The sequence below is a fragment of the Hylaeus anthracinus genome, unplaced genomic scaffold, assembly GCF_026225885.1.
Source record: "Hylaeus anthracinus isolate JK02 unplaced genomic scaffold, UHH_iyHylAnth1.0_haploid 12002, whole genome shotgun sequence".
Classification (NCBI taxonomy): domain Eukaryota; kingdom Metazoa; phylum Arthropoda; class Insecta; order Hymenoptera; family Colletidae; genus Hylaeus; species Hylaeus anthracinus.
Genome location: NW_026534349.1, coordinates 14,058,877 through 14,082,078, shown reverse-complemented (window position 1 = coordinate 14,082,078; position 23,202 = coordinate 14,058,877). Strand labels below are relative to the sequence as shown.

At 34.1% G+C, this 23,202-nt stretch overlaps 1 protein-coding gene and 1 non-coding gene across 7 annotated transcripts in view; both read left to right on the top strand.

The window, feature by feature from the left end:
- LOC128891685 (uncharacterized) overlaps positions 1-23,202 on the top strand; it is a 77,905-nt gene that overhangs the window by 22,957 nt on the left and 31,746 nt on the right. For 5 of the 6 annotated variants that reach the window (XM_054151377.1, XM_054151379.1, XM_054151381.1 and 2 more), the window contains exons 2-4: positions 4,612-4,743; positions 7,424-7,517; positions 15,118-15,198. In XM_054151377.1, coding sequence (XP_054007352.1) covers positions 4,664-4,743; positions 7,424-7,517; positions 15,118-15,198 — 255 coding nt within the window. In that variant the 5' untranslated portion in view covers positions 4,612-4,663. Of the gene's footprint in view, positions 1-4,611; positions 4,746-7,423; positions 7,518-15,117; positions 15,199-23,202 lie in introns of those variants that run through there. The other variant, XM_054151382.1, reaches the window with a different exon arrangement.
- Trnav-uac (transfer RNA valine (anticodon UAC)) lies at positions 3,431-3,503 on the top strand. Its single transcript has one exon. It is a non-coding gene; the product is annotated as a tRNA-Val (tRNA).

The following is a 23,202-nucleotide window of genomic DNA, read 5'->3' as shown; positions in this document are numbered from 1 at the left end:
ATGTTATATTAGACTGTAACATGTCATATATATAACCTTCATATTATTATTATTATTGTCTCTCGTTACAGTCCTTTGATTGCTTACTCTTTGAAATCTTCGAATGCTTAATAAAAATGCTTCGTTATTGTAGTAAATGTTGTTATTCTCATATAAAAAAAACTTCAGAGTACTATATCCTAAGGTCGTTACACTGATTTGTGTCAAGGGCAATTTGTAAAGCGAGGAAATGAAATACGAGAAATAAGAAAGTTAGGAGATTGAGAATATGAAGTACCTACTTCCGAAGATTAATGAGAGCGCGTCGGATATTAAGAAGTTTGAACGAGAAAAGATTCCAAGCCAGATGACATTTCACCCATCGTAACATCCTTCTTTCATTCAGATTCTTCTTTTTTGTAGTAATGGTAAAAAAGATCCAAGATGAGGTTGAATGCAACAAGTGTAATGATAGAATTTTTAATACATTTAGTATACATTAAATGGTTATATTGTCTGCATTGATCATATATATTTCTGCGATTTACTTCATTTATGTATGATTTCTTACGAGTTACTCCGCCATTATCTTTTACCATATTCTTTTAAGACTCGACGTATTGTGTCTGGATGAACTTTTTTTCCTTTTCTTTCTTCTAATAATTGAGAAATTAACACAGTGCCGGATAATCCGGGATTCTGCTTTATTTTTCTTACAATATTACGTTATCTTGATCGTCAAATTTCTTTAGCTGTCCTTGTTGAGCAATTGGTTTGACCTGATTGTCGAAATTATATCTTCGCACAATATCCTCCACAGTCTCTTACTTAGATTACAAATTTTACCAATTTGTCGATAAGAATTTCCTTCTTTCACGGTGAAAAATGACCAATTCTTGCACATCATCCAAAATATACCAGCCACGGCTCCTTGATGTTGTCCCTGCTAATCGAAAGCTAGTTTTACTTTACACGTTACACTTTGCACTTTGCACTTTACACTTTTTACATTTTACACTTTACACTTTACAAGTTCGCAGCCATTAGCTCGGTATTACTCGCGACGAAGGATTGTTCGTCACGAATAATACCGATTACCAGGTCTCACCACGTGGAGGTTGCTGCGACTGGAGACCCGGAGATAGAAGGAATCAAAGTTCCTTCGATCTCCCTCTACATAGAGTATACATACGTAGATGCATACCCTACATAGAGTCGACGAGCTTAATACTAAGTACGAAACCGTGGAAATCAAAGAAAAAACAAAATTCCCTTGGATTTCCAAAGTCTAAGTCTGACTCTGCCAAATAATTATTTGAACTAAATGGAAGCTAAATTGAGATCGCGACGCGACGCGACCATAAAACTGGACTTACTGAGTCAGTCCCGTTTCCTCTTGTTGGATCTGGACTCGAGAGGAAGACGATCGACGCCTCCGAACCAGTCCTCCACACCCTGTACCCATTTGGGAGCCACGATAGGACCCGACTTGCACCCGTCTCACTGCGCTTTGGACTTACTGCACTGCGCCGGGAGCCTGGACTACACCAGAAGGGATACAGGGAGCAGAGAACCGATCCGGAGGAGCCGATTGTCTTCCCCTCGAATACAGATCCACCAGTAGGACGGCAACCGACCTTTCTGTCCAGTGACACAGTTGGTCACTTCACTTATCACATCAAGTAATAGTGACCGAAGTGGAGAACGATGTTTCGAGCCCAATATAGACTTACGAACAAACAAAACAAGTTGATTAATAATTCTTTGGTAGAGGAGAGACTCTCGTACACGCATGCCTTAAAACTAACTTAGATACATGCCCTAAAACTAACCAAACCAAACTAAGCTACCCACAAGCAATACCAAGCTATGATAACTAAAGGAAACTAAACAAGCAAAAATAGAAGAGACGCGAGACGCGAACACGCGATCGCAAGATCCATACCGACCAAAGGATCGTCGAAGAATGAGACCGCACCCTTCGTATACCTGTCGATCGAGGGTCGCGGCTCGCTTGTGCGTCTCTAGATAGAGAAGGGGAAGGACGAACAACCGCGTGACACTCGATTCGAAGACTCGTTGAATAATTTTCGTGAAAATAATTCATGAAACATTAATATCACAGCAAAATCATATTTCACATCGTTGTTTAAATTATAAGTCTTGTTAATCATTAATTTAACTATTGTCAGAAATTAATATTTTGTTGGTCTAATCAACTGATGTTAAAATATTAACAAATTTTTCACAATTAATGTCTCTAATGAATACTTATTCTGAACTGTAATTGTTATTAATGTTTAATCGAACACTGAATGATGCTGTATATATCAGAAATGTTTAATTATGTTGGAGATATTAAGTTTTAATTGTTCCAATCAATAGATATTGAAATGTAGAAAAGTTTCTCACTAGATTGATATTTTATTCTAAGTGAAAATTCCAAACTTTTAGAAGGGTGATTTTACTTTGTAGACTGTAGCAAACTTCAAAGTCTCTCAATTTAAAGATCTGCGAGTCTTAACTATAATAACTAGACTGCGGATCTTTATGCATTTATAGGAAATTTAAATGTACAAGAAACCTACAAAATGCAAACAATATGCAAGAATATAAAATGATTGAAAGTAAAGTTCGTGTTATAATATTTGCAGAATAAAATAAATTTCTATTTAGGTTCAATTTTTGTAAGCTCGTTCGCGAAGATTTTATTTTGCATAAAGATCCGCAGTCTAATAATAACTATTGCTTAGTATTTCAATTCTTCATGTGCAATAGTTTCAAGTAGAACTTTATTACGACAGTTTCTAAAAGTTTCTACTTCTGTAACAATTTCAATTCACTATTTTCATCTCCCTGGAAGCAATACCGAAGCCATAAGTAAAATTAATGTCAGAGCTGATACTGCTGCTGGAATTAGAATCAATACGGCAAAGTAATTTTAGTTCTGCATAACAATCATTCATAGCGACATACAGTTCCGTGATAATTGCTTTCAGTACGGAGTAGATGTTATACCAGATTTAAAGTCTGTTATGAACAGCACTCTTAGTTATGTAATAACAATATCGACAAATCAATGTACATCTGTGTATATTAAATCTAGATTTAAAAATACATAGAATTTTTAGATAATTAAATATGAAAACAATTTTACTAGTAATAATCAATTAATAGTATTTCTACTAATAAAAATAGTCCATTTAATTTTAGACAATGTTACATAAAACAAATTAAAAAATATCTATTATAAAACTAACAAAATAAACAGTTTCGATAGCAGAGGTTTAATAACAAACTCAGAGAAATGTTGTCTTCAAAAAGTATCTTTTTAAATCAGGTCAGGTAAATAAAGATAAAATTATCAATTTACCGCAAAATATTATGAAATATATTATATAAACTTTAATATGTATTAAGATCTAGTAAATATTAAAAAAAGAAGGACAGAGGTTCCGTGGTGTAGCGGTTATCACGTCTGCTTTACACGCAGAAGGTCGCCAGTTCGATCCCGGCCGGAACCACACTTTTTTTTTTTCATTTCAGAGATTTAAAAATGTTTCGTCTTCACACTAATTTAATAATCGCGATTAAGAAATTATAATAGATTTTACATTACATAGCATTGTGCCGTTAATATATAAAATCATACCCGTTCAACCATTAAGTCAATAGTAAAACTTTTACTAATTATTTTATTATGTACATTCATTTTTACACACAATGTCTTAACTTAAGCTTCTATAACGCGTGCAATGTGAGTATTAATAACACATTTTTCAACCATTTACAAATGAAGTTACTATACAACTTTTGTTGCTAAATTCTATATTGGATGTGTATTTAACAACACTTAACAATATTAAATGTTTTTAGTGGCATAGTTAATTTTATAGTGGAACTATAAAATCGTTTAGATAAAAAAGTTCCAAAAGAATGTTCAATATACCAAAAACATTTATGTCGAAATATTACAAAATAAATGAGATAATATTACTTCGGATACATTGAAGAAATTAATAGTATCCAAGTTTGGTCTTTGGAAAAAGAAACTATTAATAAAATATATTCGCTAATGTATCATAAGCATATCAAAACATAAATGATATAATTGATATTAATAGATTCGCAACTTTTATTACATATTTATTTCTACTAAGGAAGTGTCCACATATTTCTGACCGAGGGTGTACATCTTTTGAAAATTAACTCTTATTTAGCATCTGTCAGTATTGTCTGTGATTTTGTTTTCAAATGGTCAACATTCATTGCCTATGTTTGTAACCATGCAATGCGGCATGGCGCAAATTGAGAGATCTCTCCCTGCACTTTTCAATGCATTAGGTTTAAAGTAGAATCAAAAAATGTAAAGAAAGGGGAAATGATCGCGCTCGCGACAAGCCTTCGCGGTGAACTGTACGACTGATTCTACCTAACGACATTAATTGCTTGCGAGCACGATGAACAATACCACATAGTACCGTAACATTACCAATTGCTCGTTTACCGTTTAAAACGCTCCGTTATTTAACCGTATGAATTACGATTAAACTCATTCCAAGAACTATCTAAAAGTATAGTCTGCCCAAGGATAACCTTCATCTGACCAGCGACCGTTATTTTCTGTTTCAGATGTCAGCGCAGCGAGGAAATTAACATAGGTTGCAATGTTGCTGTCTTCGCTATGAACGAGATTCGTTGCTACGCTGATTCGCCCGTGCTCGCTGTACATCAGTCATTCAACCGGAATGGGAAAGCACTTAGGTGTGATTATTATAAACGCAGACCATACTACCGTATTATGTACCAGGTTTTGTTTTAAACACTGATTCGCGCTATACGTCAGACAACCGTCCGCCCTTTAATGGGTTTTCCTTAGACGTATTCGCGCTATCCGTCACCGTTCCGTCTGGTGGGTGCTTTGATGAATGTTTTAACAGACGGTTGCACGAAGGATAATGTGAATCACTCGTGATACAGTGACGTCTGGCATATATAAGTACCAGAGCTTAGGAAGCTCTTCCAACTGTGTCTTCGTTGAGGATACTATACTGCGTATCAAAATTATACGAACATTTCGTAGGTTTCAGAGTCTTAACACTCTATAGCTGAATTTTTGTTTCCTGCAGACAATTTGGCACTTACTTTGATATTTTCGGTTCATGGTCCTACGAGCCAATATTATTAGGTACCGGAAAAAGTTCGTGCGGATTTTCAGAGAAAAATACAAATACTCAAATCTGTTTTAAATCATAGGTTTATTCAACGAAATAATCACCGTTTGTCATCAATTTCATCAATGACTCCATCAATTTCTTTGCAATAAGTATCTGCAGTAATAGTCTGCCACGTGGAAGAAAATCAACGTGAACGATACCTCGTGTAGTCCACCAAACAGTGATCGACACCTTCTTCGAATGGGGACTCGATTTTGGTATGGTTCCTGTTGAACATGACCCCTTCTGAACCCAGTGGCGTGATCGTCGTACATTATCATATTCCACCTACTTTTCGTCACAAGTTAAAATTCGATCGATAAATGGATATTGCAAATGCTCAGCCGGGAGTATTTGTTCTCTTCCGTTAAACGGTGCGGTATCCATTTGTCCAATCTTTTGTGAAAATTAAGTGAATGAATTCGCTTTCTTGCGGTAGATTCTTCACATTCGAATACTTGAGCAAGCTCGGGACATCTTTTTCTTGGATTTGAACTTACGTACTCGATGAATTTTTCGTGTTCGATGACACATGGACGCCCTGAACGCTGTTCGTCATCTACCGATTCATTTGCTTTTTTGAACCTTTTAAACCATTTCTGTGCGGTTCTTTCATTAACAGCACCTTCCCCACAAACGCTACAAATGCGTCTTGCAGCATTTGCTACTGTACTCCCAAGTTTAAATTCGTAAAGAATAAAAGCACGAATTTTTACTCTTTCGCTGTCCATGTTTACTGTTCTTATAGCTACACAACAACGAAACAATTGAACTCCACAGAGCATGCATACCAATTACAAAGATCAAGCATTAAAATGAAACCAAACTCATGTCTTATAGTTGCCAATTACCACACGAAAATCGATATATAGTTACAATTAACGAATAAACCGCACGAACTTTTTCCAGTACCTAATATTTTCGGTATCATACATTTTGAATATTAAATAATTTATTTTACTAACAAAATGATTTTATCCTATTAATGCAGATCATAAAATTATTGGCATACTTTATTTTATTTTTGCTATATGAGCTGGAATAATTCGATCATCTATAAGAATAATTATTCGAATAGAACTAGTAATGAATAGATTAGCAATAATGACCAAATTTATTCTACGATCATCAATATTTTTATTGGGTATCAGAAATATTATACAGGGCGGGGAAGCAGAAAGATAGAAGGGTAGAAGCGACGAAAAATAAAACCATATAAAAAAAAAACTTTTACCCATCCCTGTCGTGAACATTGTTGCAATACTTATTATTAGTTTTCGATTTACACTTTCTGCTTTAATGATCCCTCCAATAACCTCTTTTCTTATCGCATTTCATGTGGTAAAACATTTCCGGAATGATTTTACACGAGTGTAATTGCACTGAATTTTCACGCACTGATTGTTCCGTCAGGCTACTTCTTAGCCAATCTTACTTTGCTGTACCGGTTGTAAATTATCGAGTGATCGTGTTAATGCAGATCTCGGTCCTCATTAATCTCCACGACGCGGAATTTTTTTCTCCGGGTGAAAAGAAATTTATTTATGTGCCTCGCGTTATTTAGAGTTGAACAAGTGTAATTGAAATAAAAAATTGTGAAAACAGTAGGCTTAGTACAGTATAACTCCAGTTGTTGCGTGAAATTATTGCGTTGCATTGATGATTGAAAGATCGTATGGAGATTTAGCAATACGTGAAGTTGAAGCAAGGAAGTAACAGATGTAAATGATTACTATAGAATATATCGTGTAAGCGAAGCTTCTTCTCATTGGATTGATTACCTTGCTTGTTGCGTGAGCTTTGATTATAGCAGGATTGCTCAACTATATTTTCCTGGAGTACTCAATGTTCCAATTGGAGTTTGAATGAGCAAACAGAAAGATATTTTAGTTATTTGTTATTGAGATGTTGGTAAAAGTAAAGTACATTTCAAATATGACAAGAAATTTGTCGATTAGTATTACGAGGAAGTATTACGAGGATATAACACGATTATTGATATTGAATAGATTATTATAGTTGCGTCAAATAGACTGCAATGAGTAAGCAAAATGCGTACGATCGTACTATATAATAAATATACAACAATCTAATTCTCTAATGTTAAATGTTGGTCCATATACGGAAACTGTCGCTAATAACCAAAGGTTGATGCGACGTTAAATATGTGATAAAAAAAACAGTCTAATTCATATTATGCGACGTATATCAATGAGAGTTCATTTCAGGGGATCGAAGAAAAGTGTGCTATTCTATACAACTGACTGTGGCGACGAAAAAGAAGACTTGGGACTCAAGCTTCAACAACGATCAGTGTCTTTGGTAAGTTCCAAAAAATTTACAAAATTTGTAGATTAGTTGAAAAAACAAGTCCTATATATATGCAGAAAAAAAATGAAATTACAATTTTTAAATGTTTGACTCATGTACATTTGACTTCCACGAAAACAGTATATAGCAAATAAATTGTAAGAGGTACTTTTAATTAATAAGTCTTTCGATGAGCTATTTGTCAGGCTTTCTGATAAATTTAAACAATACAATCATAACACATGAAGGAAACTTTATAAGTCAAATGCAACAATACTTTAAACGTTACGTTCCATGATAAAGAGGTATGAATACATGTTCTATCTTTCTGTGAAATTAGATTACTTGAGATTTATCTGAATTAAGTTTTAAGAAAAAAATGTTTAATATATTGTTGGATTTGTCTTGTGTGATTGTATTGTTCAAGTTTATCAAAAATCCTGACAAATAACTCATCAAAAGAGTTATTACTTAAAAGTATCCCTATATATTAGGTGGGCTGGAAAGTAACGTCGTTTTGGCAATTTTAAATATTTATTTATAACTCATCAGTTCATTAACTTTTCATCGATATCGCATTGAATATTTGCACACTGCATGGGAAAAGGGCGTTGATAACGATGGTGATTACATAATTGATTAGAAATATAAATTAATTAAATATTTGTTTGAATTTAATGTAATATAAACGATATTACTTTCCAGTCTACCTAGTACATACAGAATAAAAATTAAATTACAATTTTAAAGTGTTTGAGTCATGTACATTTGATTTCTACAAAAACAGTACATAGCATGTGGCAAATAAATATACCGCTACTTTACAGATTACAGCAAAATGCTTCTCCTCTCAACTCTGCAAGCATCTTTCCCATCGCTTGAGCTAGTGTCGCTTACCACTTTAATTCCTTCGACGAACTTCGATCTAACCCGGATTTCGTCAAACTAAATAGTCCAGCAATGAGTTAATTCCCTCGGACACGGTTCTAATCTAAAAATACGGGGCCGCGAACGTTAAAGGTTCCGAAAAGAGTTCCAGCTCTGTAAAACTACTCCCACACTTTTATTTCGTGGTTCTGGTTTCGTAACAGGCGATCGAGCAAAGGAGAGAATCTTATTCTAAGATAAGAATCTTTAGAAGCAAGTCGTTTCGCGCGAACCGTGCTGACTAATCTCACGTTAGAAATTGGCGTATCCAGTATCTCGTCGGGATCGTCTTCCGTCTTCCGGGTCGCCAGAGTTGATGGAAGCTTCCATCCTCGACAATGATTACACGTTTCCCAACTTACAGTGTTCATATTCCGCGAGCACACCCACGACCTCCAATGATTAACGAACGGGCCCACGGTGAATCGCGGATGCTTTTAATCGCTTCAATTAAATGCGTTGAACCAGCACGATATGCCAGCGGGAGGTTTCATGGAGGATCAATGACAAAGCGTCCACCTTCGTTGGTAATAAGCTGAGACCCTTTGTTTAACAATGCCACGAGAGATCTGTGGGATTATGAAAGCCGATACTGCTTTATATCCCATTAGTCACACTCTATCGTTCGAAAGTTTCGAAACGATTATTCGACGAGATTGGAGCTCATATTTTAATTGGAGGAGTAGCGATCGATGTTTCGGCATTCATGTATTTAAAACTGATACGTACGGTCGGAGAAGGTTCGTTAAAATTCAGAAAGTGGGATGTAAATTCAAAGAGTTATATAAAGAGAGTGATTGAGAAGATTTAACGATTAGAGAAGAAAAAAAAAAGATAACTGGATAACTCAGTATAGAGTTTTTGGTCGGAGTGGTAGGTCCTTTGATATATTTCAAGTTAATATACAGTATGTTCGATAACTGGTGGTACAAGCGAAAATGGGGTGATTCTACATGAAAAAGTAAGTCGAAAATATAGAATACAAATTTTTCGTGTAAGGCTTTGTTTTCGAGAAAATCGACTTTGAATTTTCGCCGGGTACGGATGTACTTGATCATGTCTCGATGTAACGAATCTCACTGTACATCGTTGTCTCGGTGGTTATTATCACGGTTTAAGTTTGTTTTTATCGTAACGAGAAATTAAGAACACTTAATGAAATAGAATGTTGAAGTAATCATAAAGTTTTACAGAATTGCAGGAATTGCTGAAAATGTTGCCCATACTTTTTCTCTTCTAATTACATTTCTATAAACGCTTTCTAACGTATTCGATTGTTTTATGTATGAAAGACTACAATAATCTCTTTTTTGAATTGCTCGCAGCTTGTGATTTCTTCAGGATACACAATTGATTTAATATGACTCCATAAATAAAAGTCAAAGCGAAATTTCAAAGTCGATTTTCTCGAAAACAAAGCTTCGCATAAAAAATGTTTATTATATATTTTCGACTTACTTTTTCACGTAGAATCACTCCCTACTCGCTTGTACCGCCAGTTACGGGACACCCTGTATGTAGCCAGGTAAGGTTGCACGAGTAGGTTGATTGACCTTTTCTACGACTCCTCTTGAAGGAGAACACAAATATAACTGGACAATGAAACTTACAATTAGACTTATTGGTCACAGTCGGCGTGTGCGATCTCTCAAGAAACTGGGAACTTGACTGACGATCCAGAAGAAATGAAGAAGTTTCTAATCGATAGAAGGATGTTCTGAAAGGGCAAGACTTAGAATCGTGGAGGACCTCGAACTCCGTGCAATTGATTCTACCGAGATCTTTGGAGGACGACCCTCAGAAGTACCCACTCGACTCCCACGAGCAATAAAGCGAGTTATAGCTCAAGTACAGCTTGCAATATATGCGCAATATTTGCACCAAAAAATGTAATGGGGAAATTGAACCGAGCCAAGTGTGCTACATCTGCAGCACTTTAAACGAAGAAACAGTAGACTACTTTCTGCTGGGATGTCATAAATCCTGGCATTCTTTTACATTTTTAAAAATCCAATTTACATACGCTTTAACTAAATCTACGAGCTTTTCTTTATTTTGTGATTTTAAGAGTGGTTTCAATTCAGGAATATATGTGTAATATTTACTCCAAAAGATGTACAGAGGAAACTGATCAGAGTCACGTGTGCTTCATCTGCGAAAGGAGAAACGATAGATTACTTTCTACTCCAATGTCCTATATTCGAATCCTGCAAAACTAAATTCGTATACTTCCTAATTCATTTTATGAGCTTATCTTTATTTCGTGGTTTCAAGAGTGGTTTCAATTCAGCAACTGCTGAACTATGCTCTACAGTGGTGAAACAAAATTGAGTCTCTCGAGTAGTAATTATATTGTCCTGAACTTCCATAATTTTAAGTCATTTCTATCTCTATAGTAGGTATTACTTTGATTCTAAATACAATTAAATATACTCTAAGGATACGAAGCATTCTGACGGTTTTCATTTGATTCGAGTCCTTGAATTGCGTAATTTTTGAAATGTGTGAATAGTACAGAATTTCCATTAAATTCGTTAAAACATTAATATAAAATATAATATAAAAAAGTATGAATTAACATATAAATAAAAATTAAGTATTTGAGGATTGTAAACTCCAGATTAAAAAAGATTGTAAAATCATTAGATTTGTGCGAGAACAGATGTTATACTAGACTTTAACTTGTCATATATATAATCTTCATATTATTATTATTATTATTGTCTCTTATTACAGTCCTTTTATTGCTTACTTTTCGAAATTCTCGAATGATTAACAAAAATGCTTCGTTATTGTAGTAAATGTTGTAATTCTCATACAAAAAGCTTCAGTATACTACTATATCATAAGGCCGTTACACTGATTCATGTCAAAGGCAATTTGTAAAGCGAAGAAATGTAATGCAAGAAATAAGAAAATTGAGTCTCTCAAGTAATAGTCTTTAAAATTACTCTTTTGAAAAGCTCTTTTGAAAAGTCACATTGTCCTGAACTCGCTAATTTTAAGTCATCTGTATCTCTATATTAGGTATTACTTTAATTCCAAACGCATCGCATCGTACGACTTGAATATTCCAGAAAAAAGTTCTAAACGCAAACTTTCTGACAAATGAAATATTCGCTAAGGAAACGAAGCATTCTGACGGTTAAAGTAGACTTAAATAATTTGCAATCAATTCCTTCCAGGCATAAATGGTAGACACAGTCATACAATGGAAGAATTCCCTAATGAACTTACCAAAGAAAACGAAACAATAGACTACGCGATTACTACCTTCTACTTTCTTTTCTCTCGCGATCCGTGAACATTACAAGTGATCCCACACTTTTGAACGATATTGTACTTAAGGTTTAAAACTTCATCAAGCGTGTATCGTGTCTACGTTAGATTGAATGACAAGTCAATTATGGTTCGTGAACGACGTATGTAATTACGACGAGATGTAGCTGGATTATCTGTGAATCGGTGAGTGGTTGCTTTCAAGTGAACGGCCGACGTAAATCGGTGATATACTTGCTTGAGCAGAAGTCGTTTCATGGTGGCGTGAAATTGATTTCATAGTTCTGTAATTTAGATGGATTGAGCGGATTCTGCGCGAGCCGAAATTCATTAGTCGGGTTTGTGGGAATATTTCGACGATGTATCGGATAGTAATCATTGCTGGGGAATAACAGAAACAGGTCAACCTTGTATCTGCATCATAATGACTACGATTGGTAATGTAGCAATAATGATACTTTCTACCAAAAATGACCACCCTGTTATGTAATAGTTTAACCCTTTGCACTCAGTTTCATTACAGACAGCTAAAAATTTCGACGACTAAACTCTTTTTTTACAGTGATTGGAGAGTCGTGGAAATAAGGTATCGTACTACTACTTCAAAGTGTACCAGTTTACAGCTTAGGAACGTATTTATAAAAAATGAATAAACAAAGATTGTCTCCTCTGACTTGCCCCTCGTGGGCAAATGGTTAAGTCATGGTATGAATTTATTATTGCATTAAATAATTTATTTTTAAATTGTTTAATACATTGCTATGAAGAATAATATTATAAATAATATCATTAATTTCAAGTCTAATATTGGATTATAATAATGGGTCTCATGGACTCATAACGTGTGTAAATATTAATATTATTATTTCAGTTTATGAAATATGTTTTACTAAGTCTACAACTTTTTTTTGTAAATTTTTTCCATGCATATATCTTAAATGTACGAAATCCAAATGATTATCCACGCTAAATACCTCTCTACATTATTCAATTAATATTACCCGTCGACTTTCAAAAAAATGATATTAATTTCATATCACGCCTTGGAAAGAAATATTATAATAGCGTTTTATGTTCAGTTATTTATCAATTTAAGCAAATCAATTGATTTATAGGTATAGAGAACGTCATAATCTATAATTTAATTTGTGCTTTTAACACGATCCATTAATGTTTACTTCCTATTTTATTTCCATTTACCATACTTTTATTAATTTAAACCTTCTGTTTAAACAAATTTACCCCGTATATTTCAAACTACTAACAGTTATTTAAAAATTCTCTTAAATTATTATTTAAAGACGTGCAACTTCGATGATAATTCTGATATTTACTTCTATTTTGTCTTCCTCATGTCGATCAAACTGCAGATGAATTATTTGATCGCAAAACTCCATATGTTCACTTCACTGTAAAGGTAATTGTTCTACATTCTACTCAAATTTCAACAAGGTATTGTACAGGAAAATGTGAGCACTGTTCGCAGCCTGGCCTGGTTGAAACGAGCCAATTCTGAAAACGGAGTCAAAAGTCCGCTCGGTTCCTATTGTACCATTAATTCTATGGAACTTGTTTCAACGCAAATCACCGTGTTGACATAGGTCGTCAGGTCAAGCAGATTTCTTAGCGATGTTACAGAGTCTCTACGTTTTAACAGGGTCGATGTACTCGCGCATTCCATGATCACTTGCGCATACATTCTAAGTGTCTCACACGGATGATGCGCGTATTGTCGTGAGAATTTCTGAGCACGTCGAGAAATCGTAATTCTCACGAGCCCTACAATCGTACCTTTCGTGCAATTTCTTGCCCCGACCTGCACTTACACGCCATTCGCCTTGAGCGGGTCGAAAAATAGACGCTCATCTTTCAGGAATATGCAATCAGAGATGTGAAAAATTGTTATCCACTCTTTCCAGCGAACTATGTCGTTTTTTTTTTTTTTTCTTTAATTTGTTATAATTTAGGCATGAAGTTTTCAAATATTCACTTAACATAGGATAAGTACAGGGTCTACTTCTTAAGATATACCACCATTTTTTAGGTATTTCTGATAGTGCAATTAAAAAATGTTTTAGACAAATGTTTATCAGTTCTCGATGAGCTACACGTTCGCATATTTCTAAATTTGAAGAAATGCTTTTTACGTAAAAATGCAAAAGGTCATCTGACTTTTTTAAATAACACCATACGTTTTAAACGAAGAATCGTTGTTGATGTCGAGGCTGTGTTTCGTTTGGGATCCTTCAACTCGTTCTCTGGTGCTATTAATTATTCATTGAAGAAAGTAAGTGTCCACGTATTTATGAACGAGGGTGTACATAGTTCTATATTCAAATTTGAGTTTTTTACTCTGCACAGTTTTTACGTTAAAAATTCCCCTAAATTGCTCTCTTTGGGGAGTCAGTGAGACTTCATAATGTATTTGAAACTAGAATCAAGCGTTTGTCTATTCTATCCCTATATCATTAATATTTCCTGATAATAAAACCTTACTAATTAGAAGTTACAATTTACGTCTAATTTTTGTGGACAGAAATTGCGATAGTCCATTTGTGACTAGTCCCAACTTGTTGCAAAGTGAACACACGTGCAATAATCGTCTCATTCAGACGAATTATAACTTTTGATAAAGAAAGTATAAAAGAGATTCGTGTTCTATCCGCTAGGAGATTGCGATGCTTGTTAAGTTCGAATGCGACTTCAGCCCGTAGAGCCGGGAAGTTGATAGGTATGGCTACAGGCGGTCAGACACATAAAGATTACGAAAGAACTCGTAGGAACCTCGTGGACAACGATAAAATGCACTAGCCATATCTGACTTTAAAGGGATGTCGTCCCATTCTTTCATAAAATAAAGCTAAGCAGACTTTAAAACAGGGTACGTAAATGTAATAAAGATATGAAACAATATCACCGTTGCCCTTATACGACCGTGAAAAGATTATTTTTTCTAACAATTATTTGGCAACAATGTCATCAGTCTTGGTGGTATCGTTTTTTTAATTACTAACAAACATTTCAATTAAATAGTATTTATGTTCTTTAAGAAATGCAATTCAGTTACAAATAATTAATATCTTTAAAAACAACTTGATATTAAATTTTTTAAATAAATTTTTATTTATTGAATTGATAGTGCTGAGGTTCTATTATCTTCAAGTCAATCTTTCTATAATATTTTTTATTTAAATATAAATAATATTATATAATAAGCATTTTTTATCTGGTAATTTTTAGAGTAGAAGTCTCGTTTTTTTCCAGAACAAAAATTAGAGAATATGAAATAGTACGATTTTGAAATTCCCGTCGAACTGGCTTTCCTAAGCATACAAATGGGTAAAAGTAAAATTTACGAGAATGTGGATACAGTTACATAATAACTCGAATTTTTCTTTCATTTCAGACTGCTTTACATACTGGGCCTGGTTCACAACAGCAACTTCTGGAACCTAGAATGGCGCAACTGGAGACCTTGGAGGCGAAGGTAATGAAAACAGTCTAGAAATTATTTAGCACGAAACGAAAACGAAACTCTCCTATGCTTAGAATTCCTTACGACAGAATTTACAGTCGTATTTACAGTGACACCCTTTATAACGTACGATCAATGTTACATTTATTACAAAACTATCTTTTACTATCTTCTACAAATGGACTTACACGTTTGCATGTCATATTTAAATTAATAATTATACATTTCAAACAGTAACCTTTAAAAATAGTACCAATTATAGAGAAAACTTATTTCAACTTTCACACTTATTATTACGTTATTATTAATAATGTATTTATACTCCAAGTTGTACGAACAAATTAGTACGTTGAATTCATCTAAGAATCTACAATTTTAACAAAATAGTTTAAGGTATATATCTACGAAAATATGTTCTCTAAAAATTGTTTGTTATCTTAAATAACTCTCAAACAATTTAAAACTCCCTAAACTTTAAAAATCAAGAATGCTCATAGTTTGCTCGCTAAGACTACCGACCATATTAATTTCGTAATAGTAAGTACTAATTTTAAAACAAGTTACACAGTTATGTGAAAATTTACATAGCCACCCCGTTAAATAAATAAAACGTTCACGCGTCGCTCCGAAAATCCAAATGGAGCCCGCGTTATTTCCAAGTGAACGTGTTTCTTCCTTCGGTTCGCGATCACTTTTTCTGTAGCCCGGCTTTATTTCACCAAATGTTTGCAAAAAGGGCGAAAAAGTTATATGGATGGTGTTTTTAACCACGCCGTCGGAAGGAACCGAAAGCAATGTTTCACGGTTATTGGCGGGTCCGCAATAGCCCTCGGCTTCTTAAGGCTGTCCAGCCAGTGATTTATATGCAGATGCATGAGCCGAACTGTGTTTCGTTTGGGTCCCATCAACTCGCTCTCGGGCCCCTGGGATCGTGCCCGTGCGGGTGCTATTAAAACTGCTCCACGTCCACACACGGACACGCATTGGCGCAGCATCCACTGAAATTGTTTTTTACACGCTTTTCTTTAACACGTTCGCTGTTAGACAAACTCATGAAAATACTTACGAAGCGAAAATTTTGTTCTCGTGCAATTGGAAACAATATAATCTAACATTCCAATAGTCGAATATTACAACTATTTTGGAATACTTTTCAGAAATAATTTATGCCGTCCGCAGATGATGCTTTGGAATAACTTAACACTTTCGGTCAGTGATGGGCAAAATTCTAGACATCGAATTAATCTGAAGTTTGCCGATATGTTTGTCTCGTTTCCTCTTTTGAACATTTTCCAAAGAAGGAAACGAGACAAACATATCGGCAAACTTCAGATTTATTCGAAGCCTAGGGTGTCGCCCATCCCTGCTTTCAGTGCTAGACATGATCGTAAAAATACTTACGAAGCTAAAATTTTAATCGGTTTAATGAAATGAAATTTTAGATCCAGAAACTATTCTGAAAAATCAACTGTACGAAATATTTAAAAAATCATATAATCGCCAGTTTGACTCGTCTGCTTTAAAGGAATATTGTATTTATTTAACTTCATTAAAAATTGCTCAATTATAATGCATATATCCACACCATTGGTTACAATCGGCTGATTATCAGAATAATTATTACCATATTACCAGATCGCCATGCTACAGCGTACTTTAACGCGATATTATCAGTTACGCTTCCCTCGCGAGGATCTCAAGTAACGTTATTGGTTATTACACCTTGTTGGATTACGTTTATCTCTCGAGAGATGGTATCGATGGAATGTATACTTATGGGGACTCGTTACACATTGATGGCCGCAAAACACTAGTTTTCGAGCGTCAATACATACAGTCAGTGTAAGAAGTATTCGTACAGCAAACAATTTACAATGAAATAAATGGTTCCTGTACGAATACTTGTTACACTGATTCCAGATAAATTGAGAACGACGACGATGAAGAAAGAAAACAAATAATTGGGAACAAAATGCAACAGATAAAACTAAAAATATTTTATATTGAACACCCAATGATCATTTATTATTCTTACAAGATTTCGGGAATAATGAACATCCTTTGCAAAAACAATTCTATAAATGACCTGAGCATAATTTAAATGCTTATTCGACTATTAGAAAACAGTTCTTCCGCAGATATGAAGTTAAAATTGCAATTACTTTCAGTATGTAATAACATTAAATGGCAACGTTGATGGTTCTGAAAGGAACACTTGCTTCTCATTCTTTTTAAATAATAAGAAGTGTTGGTATAATAAAAAAAATCTTTATATTAATAATATTAGTTCGGTATCATAAAAATAATTTGGAACATTTTCTTTCCATTTTTTTTTAAATATTAAGAAGTGTTGGTACAATAAAAAAAATCTTTATATTAATAAAATTATTTCGGTATCGTAAAAATAATGAAGAAAAATACGTAACAGATATTGCTCGTAAATATGAAAACAATAATGCAGCTTATTATTACTTATACAACCATAGTTTATTTCCACATAAACGTTTCGATTTATTAAACTCCACAGAAGAATGAAATTACACGATAAATTCTAAAATCAGCAAGAGTATTTGTTTATAAAAAAAAAAAACATAGGTATATATGATTTTAACATATATATATTTTTCTTCCTTTTAATGTTTTCTGTGTAATTCTAGCGGGACAAATTTCTTCGAGCTATAAATACCTACAATGAAGAAAAATGATGTTCATTACGACGGTATCACCGTTAATATCATTCGCTCATTAGCATCCCGTGCATGACATGTTATGAATATAAATTAATATCGTAAAAATATTACAACGTTGTATGCAGCGAATTTATTCGTACACTTACGTCACGGTAACTGTTAATTAAAACTAAGTAACATTCCCTTCCGTAGAATTTAACAAAAATGCTTCCTGTAATCAAATTCTAATTATCTAATATTAATATTAATGAACATGCTATTTTTCAACGTGAATTTTTTAATTGAGTTCCCCAACCGGAATTACAATTCATTGAATAAAATATATACGAGGAAAGGTCCTTCCGTGATGATCCTTCGAACTCGTGGAATACCAGAAACATGTGTAGAAAGATTTAATAATAAATAATTTGTAATTCTCTACGTTAGAGTTATCTTTCTTTATTTTCATATTCTCTAAAATATCAACAAGGAAGGAATAGTTTGTCTTCCATGTATACAAAAAGATATTCTTTAATTGGTAAGTATTCCAACTATAAGTAGAGATACAATAGATGGAAATAACAGAAGTGGAATTGGACAAAACATAGAGATCAAATTGAAATGAAATCAAGGAGATGAATAGAAATGAAATCAAAATAGAGATAAAGCAACACCATAAATAGAGGCAGCAACGAAGACACACTATAAATATATAGAAAAATCAAGTAGAGCTGGAAATAGCAATAGACATCAAAATAAAAATACAATACAATATAATATCGTCCCGAACAATTACGAAGAGACACTATAAATATAAATAAAACTCAAGTAGAGCTGGAAATAGCAATAGACATCAAAATAGAAATACAATACAATATAATATCGTCCCGAACAATTACGAAGAGACAGTATAAATATAAATAAAACTCAAATAGAGCTAGAAATAGCAATAGACATTAAAATAAAAATACAATTCAACGTAATATCGTTCTAAAGAGTAACCCACCGATAGGTTTTTGTTAACAAAAGAAGTTTACAGTGACTCAACAATCTCTCATCGCGGTCTTCGGTGTCCGTGGCTATATTTCCTGAGCTTTTTCCAAGCGCGATTAATGTGCGTTGTCAGGCTCGTTGAAGCGGTTTTGACTTCTCCGTGCACGCTACAAAAATCCGTCCCGATGTTTACGCTCGAGTAGGCATCCGCGAAGTCGTGTTTTGCCATCCCAGAGGAAAAAGCAGAAGCAAAAGAAGGTCGAGACAGAGGGAGAAGCGTGCTGTGTACATACGGGGGGTTCGATATGAATAATGAAGAAGAACGTCGACACAGAGAGGTTACATCAACGTCGATATCCTTGCCAGAAGCCAAGAATGTTCTCCAAGTGGATGATCCCTCGCTGCCGAAACGAAATTTTTTCGCTTATATGCATTCCACGGGGCGTACCCTCGGATCTTTCTGCGCGAGCTTTCAGTTTCAACGAAGAAAACCTAGAGAGCGAAGGATTTTACGTTAAAAGCTAGGGAAGTTGTGAGTTTTACGATAAACCATGGACTGTACGCGTATGAAATCAATTTCTTCTGTTTTAAAGCCTCGCGCAAACAGTTCATTTTCTATAATAGTTTTTGCACACCTACGCCTCGTTTTTAAAGGATTTTCCAAGTGACGAGTCTTCAAAAATTGAAATACAGCAAGAATTTTTAAAAAATATCATCTTATGGAGAATGGCAAAACGAAATTATTTTATATGTACAATTTTACAAAAGTCCTTTTTCCCGAGATCTCGTAGTGGTCTGATCCTGCTGCTGTTTTCTTAAAAAAAGAAAACGACAGTCGAACAATCGTATTTAAAAAAAAATATCACCTTATAGAGAATGAGAAAACAAAACTTATTTATATGTACAGTTTATACACACGATGTTTAGTTTCGGAGATAAAAATTGAAAACTTAGAAGACCTTTTTCTCGAAATTCAATGTTTGCAACGAACTTCTAACTTTCCAATTTGTATTTTCGAAACAAAGCATCCTATGAATAAACTGTAAATATAAAAAAGTTTCGTCTCATCATCCCCTATAATGTGATATTTTTTTTTAAATTATTTAACAGATATAAACATTTCTCTGAGCCCATTTATTTAACAGATATAAACATTTCTCTGAGCCCGTCATTGAGGGGGTATATATACACCCTTCGCATTAATAAGAGCTGGTGCACATCGTTGTGCATTTTCGAGTAAAATATTGTTAAGCACGTTTCATATTTAATATTTAGTAATAAACAGGCTGCGGATTTCGTGCGTTTATTGCATATGCAGATATGAAATATATATTCTAAACGTATGCAAAATGCATACTCATTACAAATGTACATTCATTAAAAATTAAATAATATTATTATTGCAATGTTTCAATTGAATACATTCTGTTTACCTCTTGTTTGCATATACCATATAACCTAAATGCATAAAATCCGTAGAATAGTGATAGATCGTAGTTTTTGTAGTAGTATGCTGTATAATTCGATTACAATTTTCAAGGTACCGTGCCGAAATAAATTAAAAACAAAAACACAAGTGAAAAGAAAAATCGTACCTTTATAAACCAAAATTAAAACTACGTACATAGTTTTATATATTTGTTATCTTATGAATAAAGCCATCTATTTTGTTTTTCATTTATGCTTTAAATATGAGCACATTGCTCTATCTGGAAGATTATTTTGTCGATTTCAATAACCATTACCTGCAGAAAAAGAAAATTAGTAAGCTTCAACTAAATTACACTAAGTACTAATCTGGTAACGCATCATCATTGATAGAATCAAAGGGTGGATGAATTTATAGAAATCATCTTTTGAAATTTGTTTGGACAAAATCTCGGTTGCGGTACGCCCTTGGGTCCAAAGGCTCAGACAGATCAGGTCGGTAAGATTGCGGATCCAGGAGTCAGTGCCCTTTTACTGTCTGAACAGCAGCACCTAAGGCAAGGTTTCGTTCCCTTAACGTATCGAAAACGTTACCCTTCGAATGTTGCCCGTTGGAGAAAATATTTTCAGAGCCAATAATTAGAGAAACAACACAGCTCATGAATAACACTTAAATAGAAACATTTCGATTCTTCTGGGGATTCATGAAAAATATTCTTTTCTGGTAAATTGAAACGACACATTCGAGTAACGTCATTTTATCGTTTCATGGTTGTTTTTTTTTATCAGGTTTTTAGGTGCACACATAAAACAAGACAAACGGAATAGATGCTATCTATGTGAAGCATAGAATGTTACATGAGAACACAAATTAATTACGTAAGCCTACATGTATAAAATATGAAAAGTGACCAAAGTTTTGCTTTAACCCTCTCTTTCAGGATGATGATGCTGTCAAACGTCTTCAATATTGTTATTGGTTATCGGATACATTTGTATAACTAACGGGGAAGGCACGGATGTTGCAGTCGCTTTTGGAACGACACCCTATCGAGGTTGTAGTACACATGTAATACTGCAAAACCATTTTGGTTTCTTTCAGAATGGGCCTTTGTTTCCAAGATATTTTGGTTTAAAGGTTTTTATACGTCTTCTTAAGAGATCTCTAATAATAGCATCAAATGGTTCTAGTAATGGTAAATTAACATCTTTTTGATTTCAATTCTGTATCATGGAAATATACTTTTTATATATTATGTACTATATACTGTATATTATACATTACCTTCCGCATATTTTAAGGTTGAAATTAATTTTAACGTAACATATCATTCTAATAATCTATTTCACTATGGTGTTTTTATATTTTCTGCGTCGGAACTTTTGGTACGAAGAATTCGCACAGAAAAATATTTTTAAAGCACAAAAATATAAAAACACCATGGTGAAACAGATGATTAGAATGATGTGTTACGTTAAAAATTAATTTCAACCTCAAAATATCCGTAAGATAATATATAATATACAGTACATAGTACGTAATATATAAAAAGTATATTTCCATGACATAAAATTGAAATAAAAGAAAAAGATGTTAATTTGGATTCGAACAGGAGTGTTACAATTTGATACTCTACCAATCTCCCCGCTGAACCTTGCTAAATGATTTTATTATACATCTCTTGAGAAGACATATTAGGTTGTCCCAAAAGTTTCTTTCGTAATTTGCACTCAGTTATTTTGTGCGTTAGTGTTTATATAAATAGACAATCTAATTTCTTAGATGTTGATGTTGTAACAGTAATGGAGCAAAACGAATCTTGCACAATTCAATAATGTAACATTGGACATAAAATATTGCGTATGTATTACTTATTAATAAAACGAAAGAAACTTTTGGGACAAACTAATATAAAAACCTCTAAACCAAAATATATTGGAAACGAAGGTCCATTCTGAAAAAAGGCAAATTGGTTTTGCAGTATTACACGCGTACTTCAACCTCTGTAGGATGTCGTTTCAAAAGCGACTGCAATATTCGTGCTGTCCCTTGTAAGATATTTACGTCATATTGTGAAAAAGACTAAATTTACTTGGTGAAATGTCGATATATTAACACGTGTCTCGAAATTTACACAAGCCTATAGAGGGTTAACGAAGAATAAACATTATTCAGCTCAACCAGCTTATTTCCTAAAAAATAAACTAAAGGCAACGAAGACAATTTGAGAGAAATACCAACAATGAAAGGTCTCCCAAAAATAGCATTTATCGATCAGACAGCCTTCACACTGAAACATTATCGACGGCGATACAGTTCGCCAAATTCATTGATGCTTCAAAACACGTTCCAGGGCCGCAAACATAAATGCGAACGGAGTTCTTTGTTCTCTCTGCACAACTATCCCATCGTGCAGTTGTACAGGGAGGGGGTGGTACGTTTATCTCAGAAATAAGGGTCTTCTCCATGCAAATTCCGCAATAAATTTCCGCTTCCTGCGTGCAAGCGGGGGGACTATCGTCCTTTTGCAGTGCAACGTGTCCACCGTACTTACACGGCGACGGGATGAAATTCGTGGAATGCTCGTATCGATATCGCCACCCATCCGTTCCCACTTTTGCTCTCTGGCCAGAGGGGAAGAAAGTGTTAGATCCGATCTAGACTCGCGATGCGTCTCTATTATCTCATTATTTAAAAGGCCATTGTCGTCTGGAACGTTGATAATGTATAAAATTCTCAGGAATTTTTACTACTTAAGGACATGATTCTTTACAGATAAAACTTTACAGATATATTTCATGTATTTACACGGTAGGTAAGCAGAACGATTTTTTTTTTTTGGGTCCATATATTATTGTCGTATTCCGCTAGAGTCGTTATTTTATTGTATTTCAACCCTCCTCCCCTACGGTCGGGTCGAAAGCA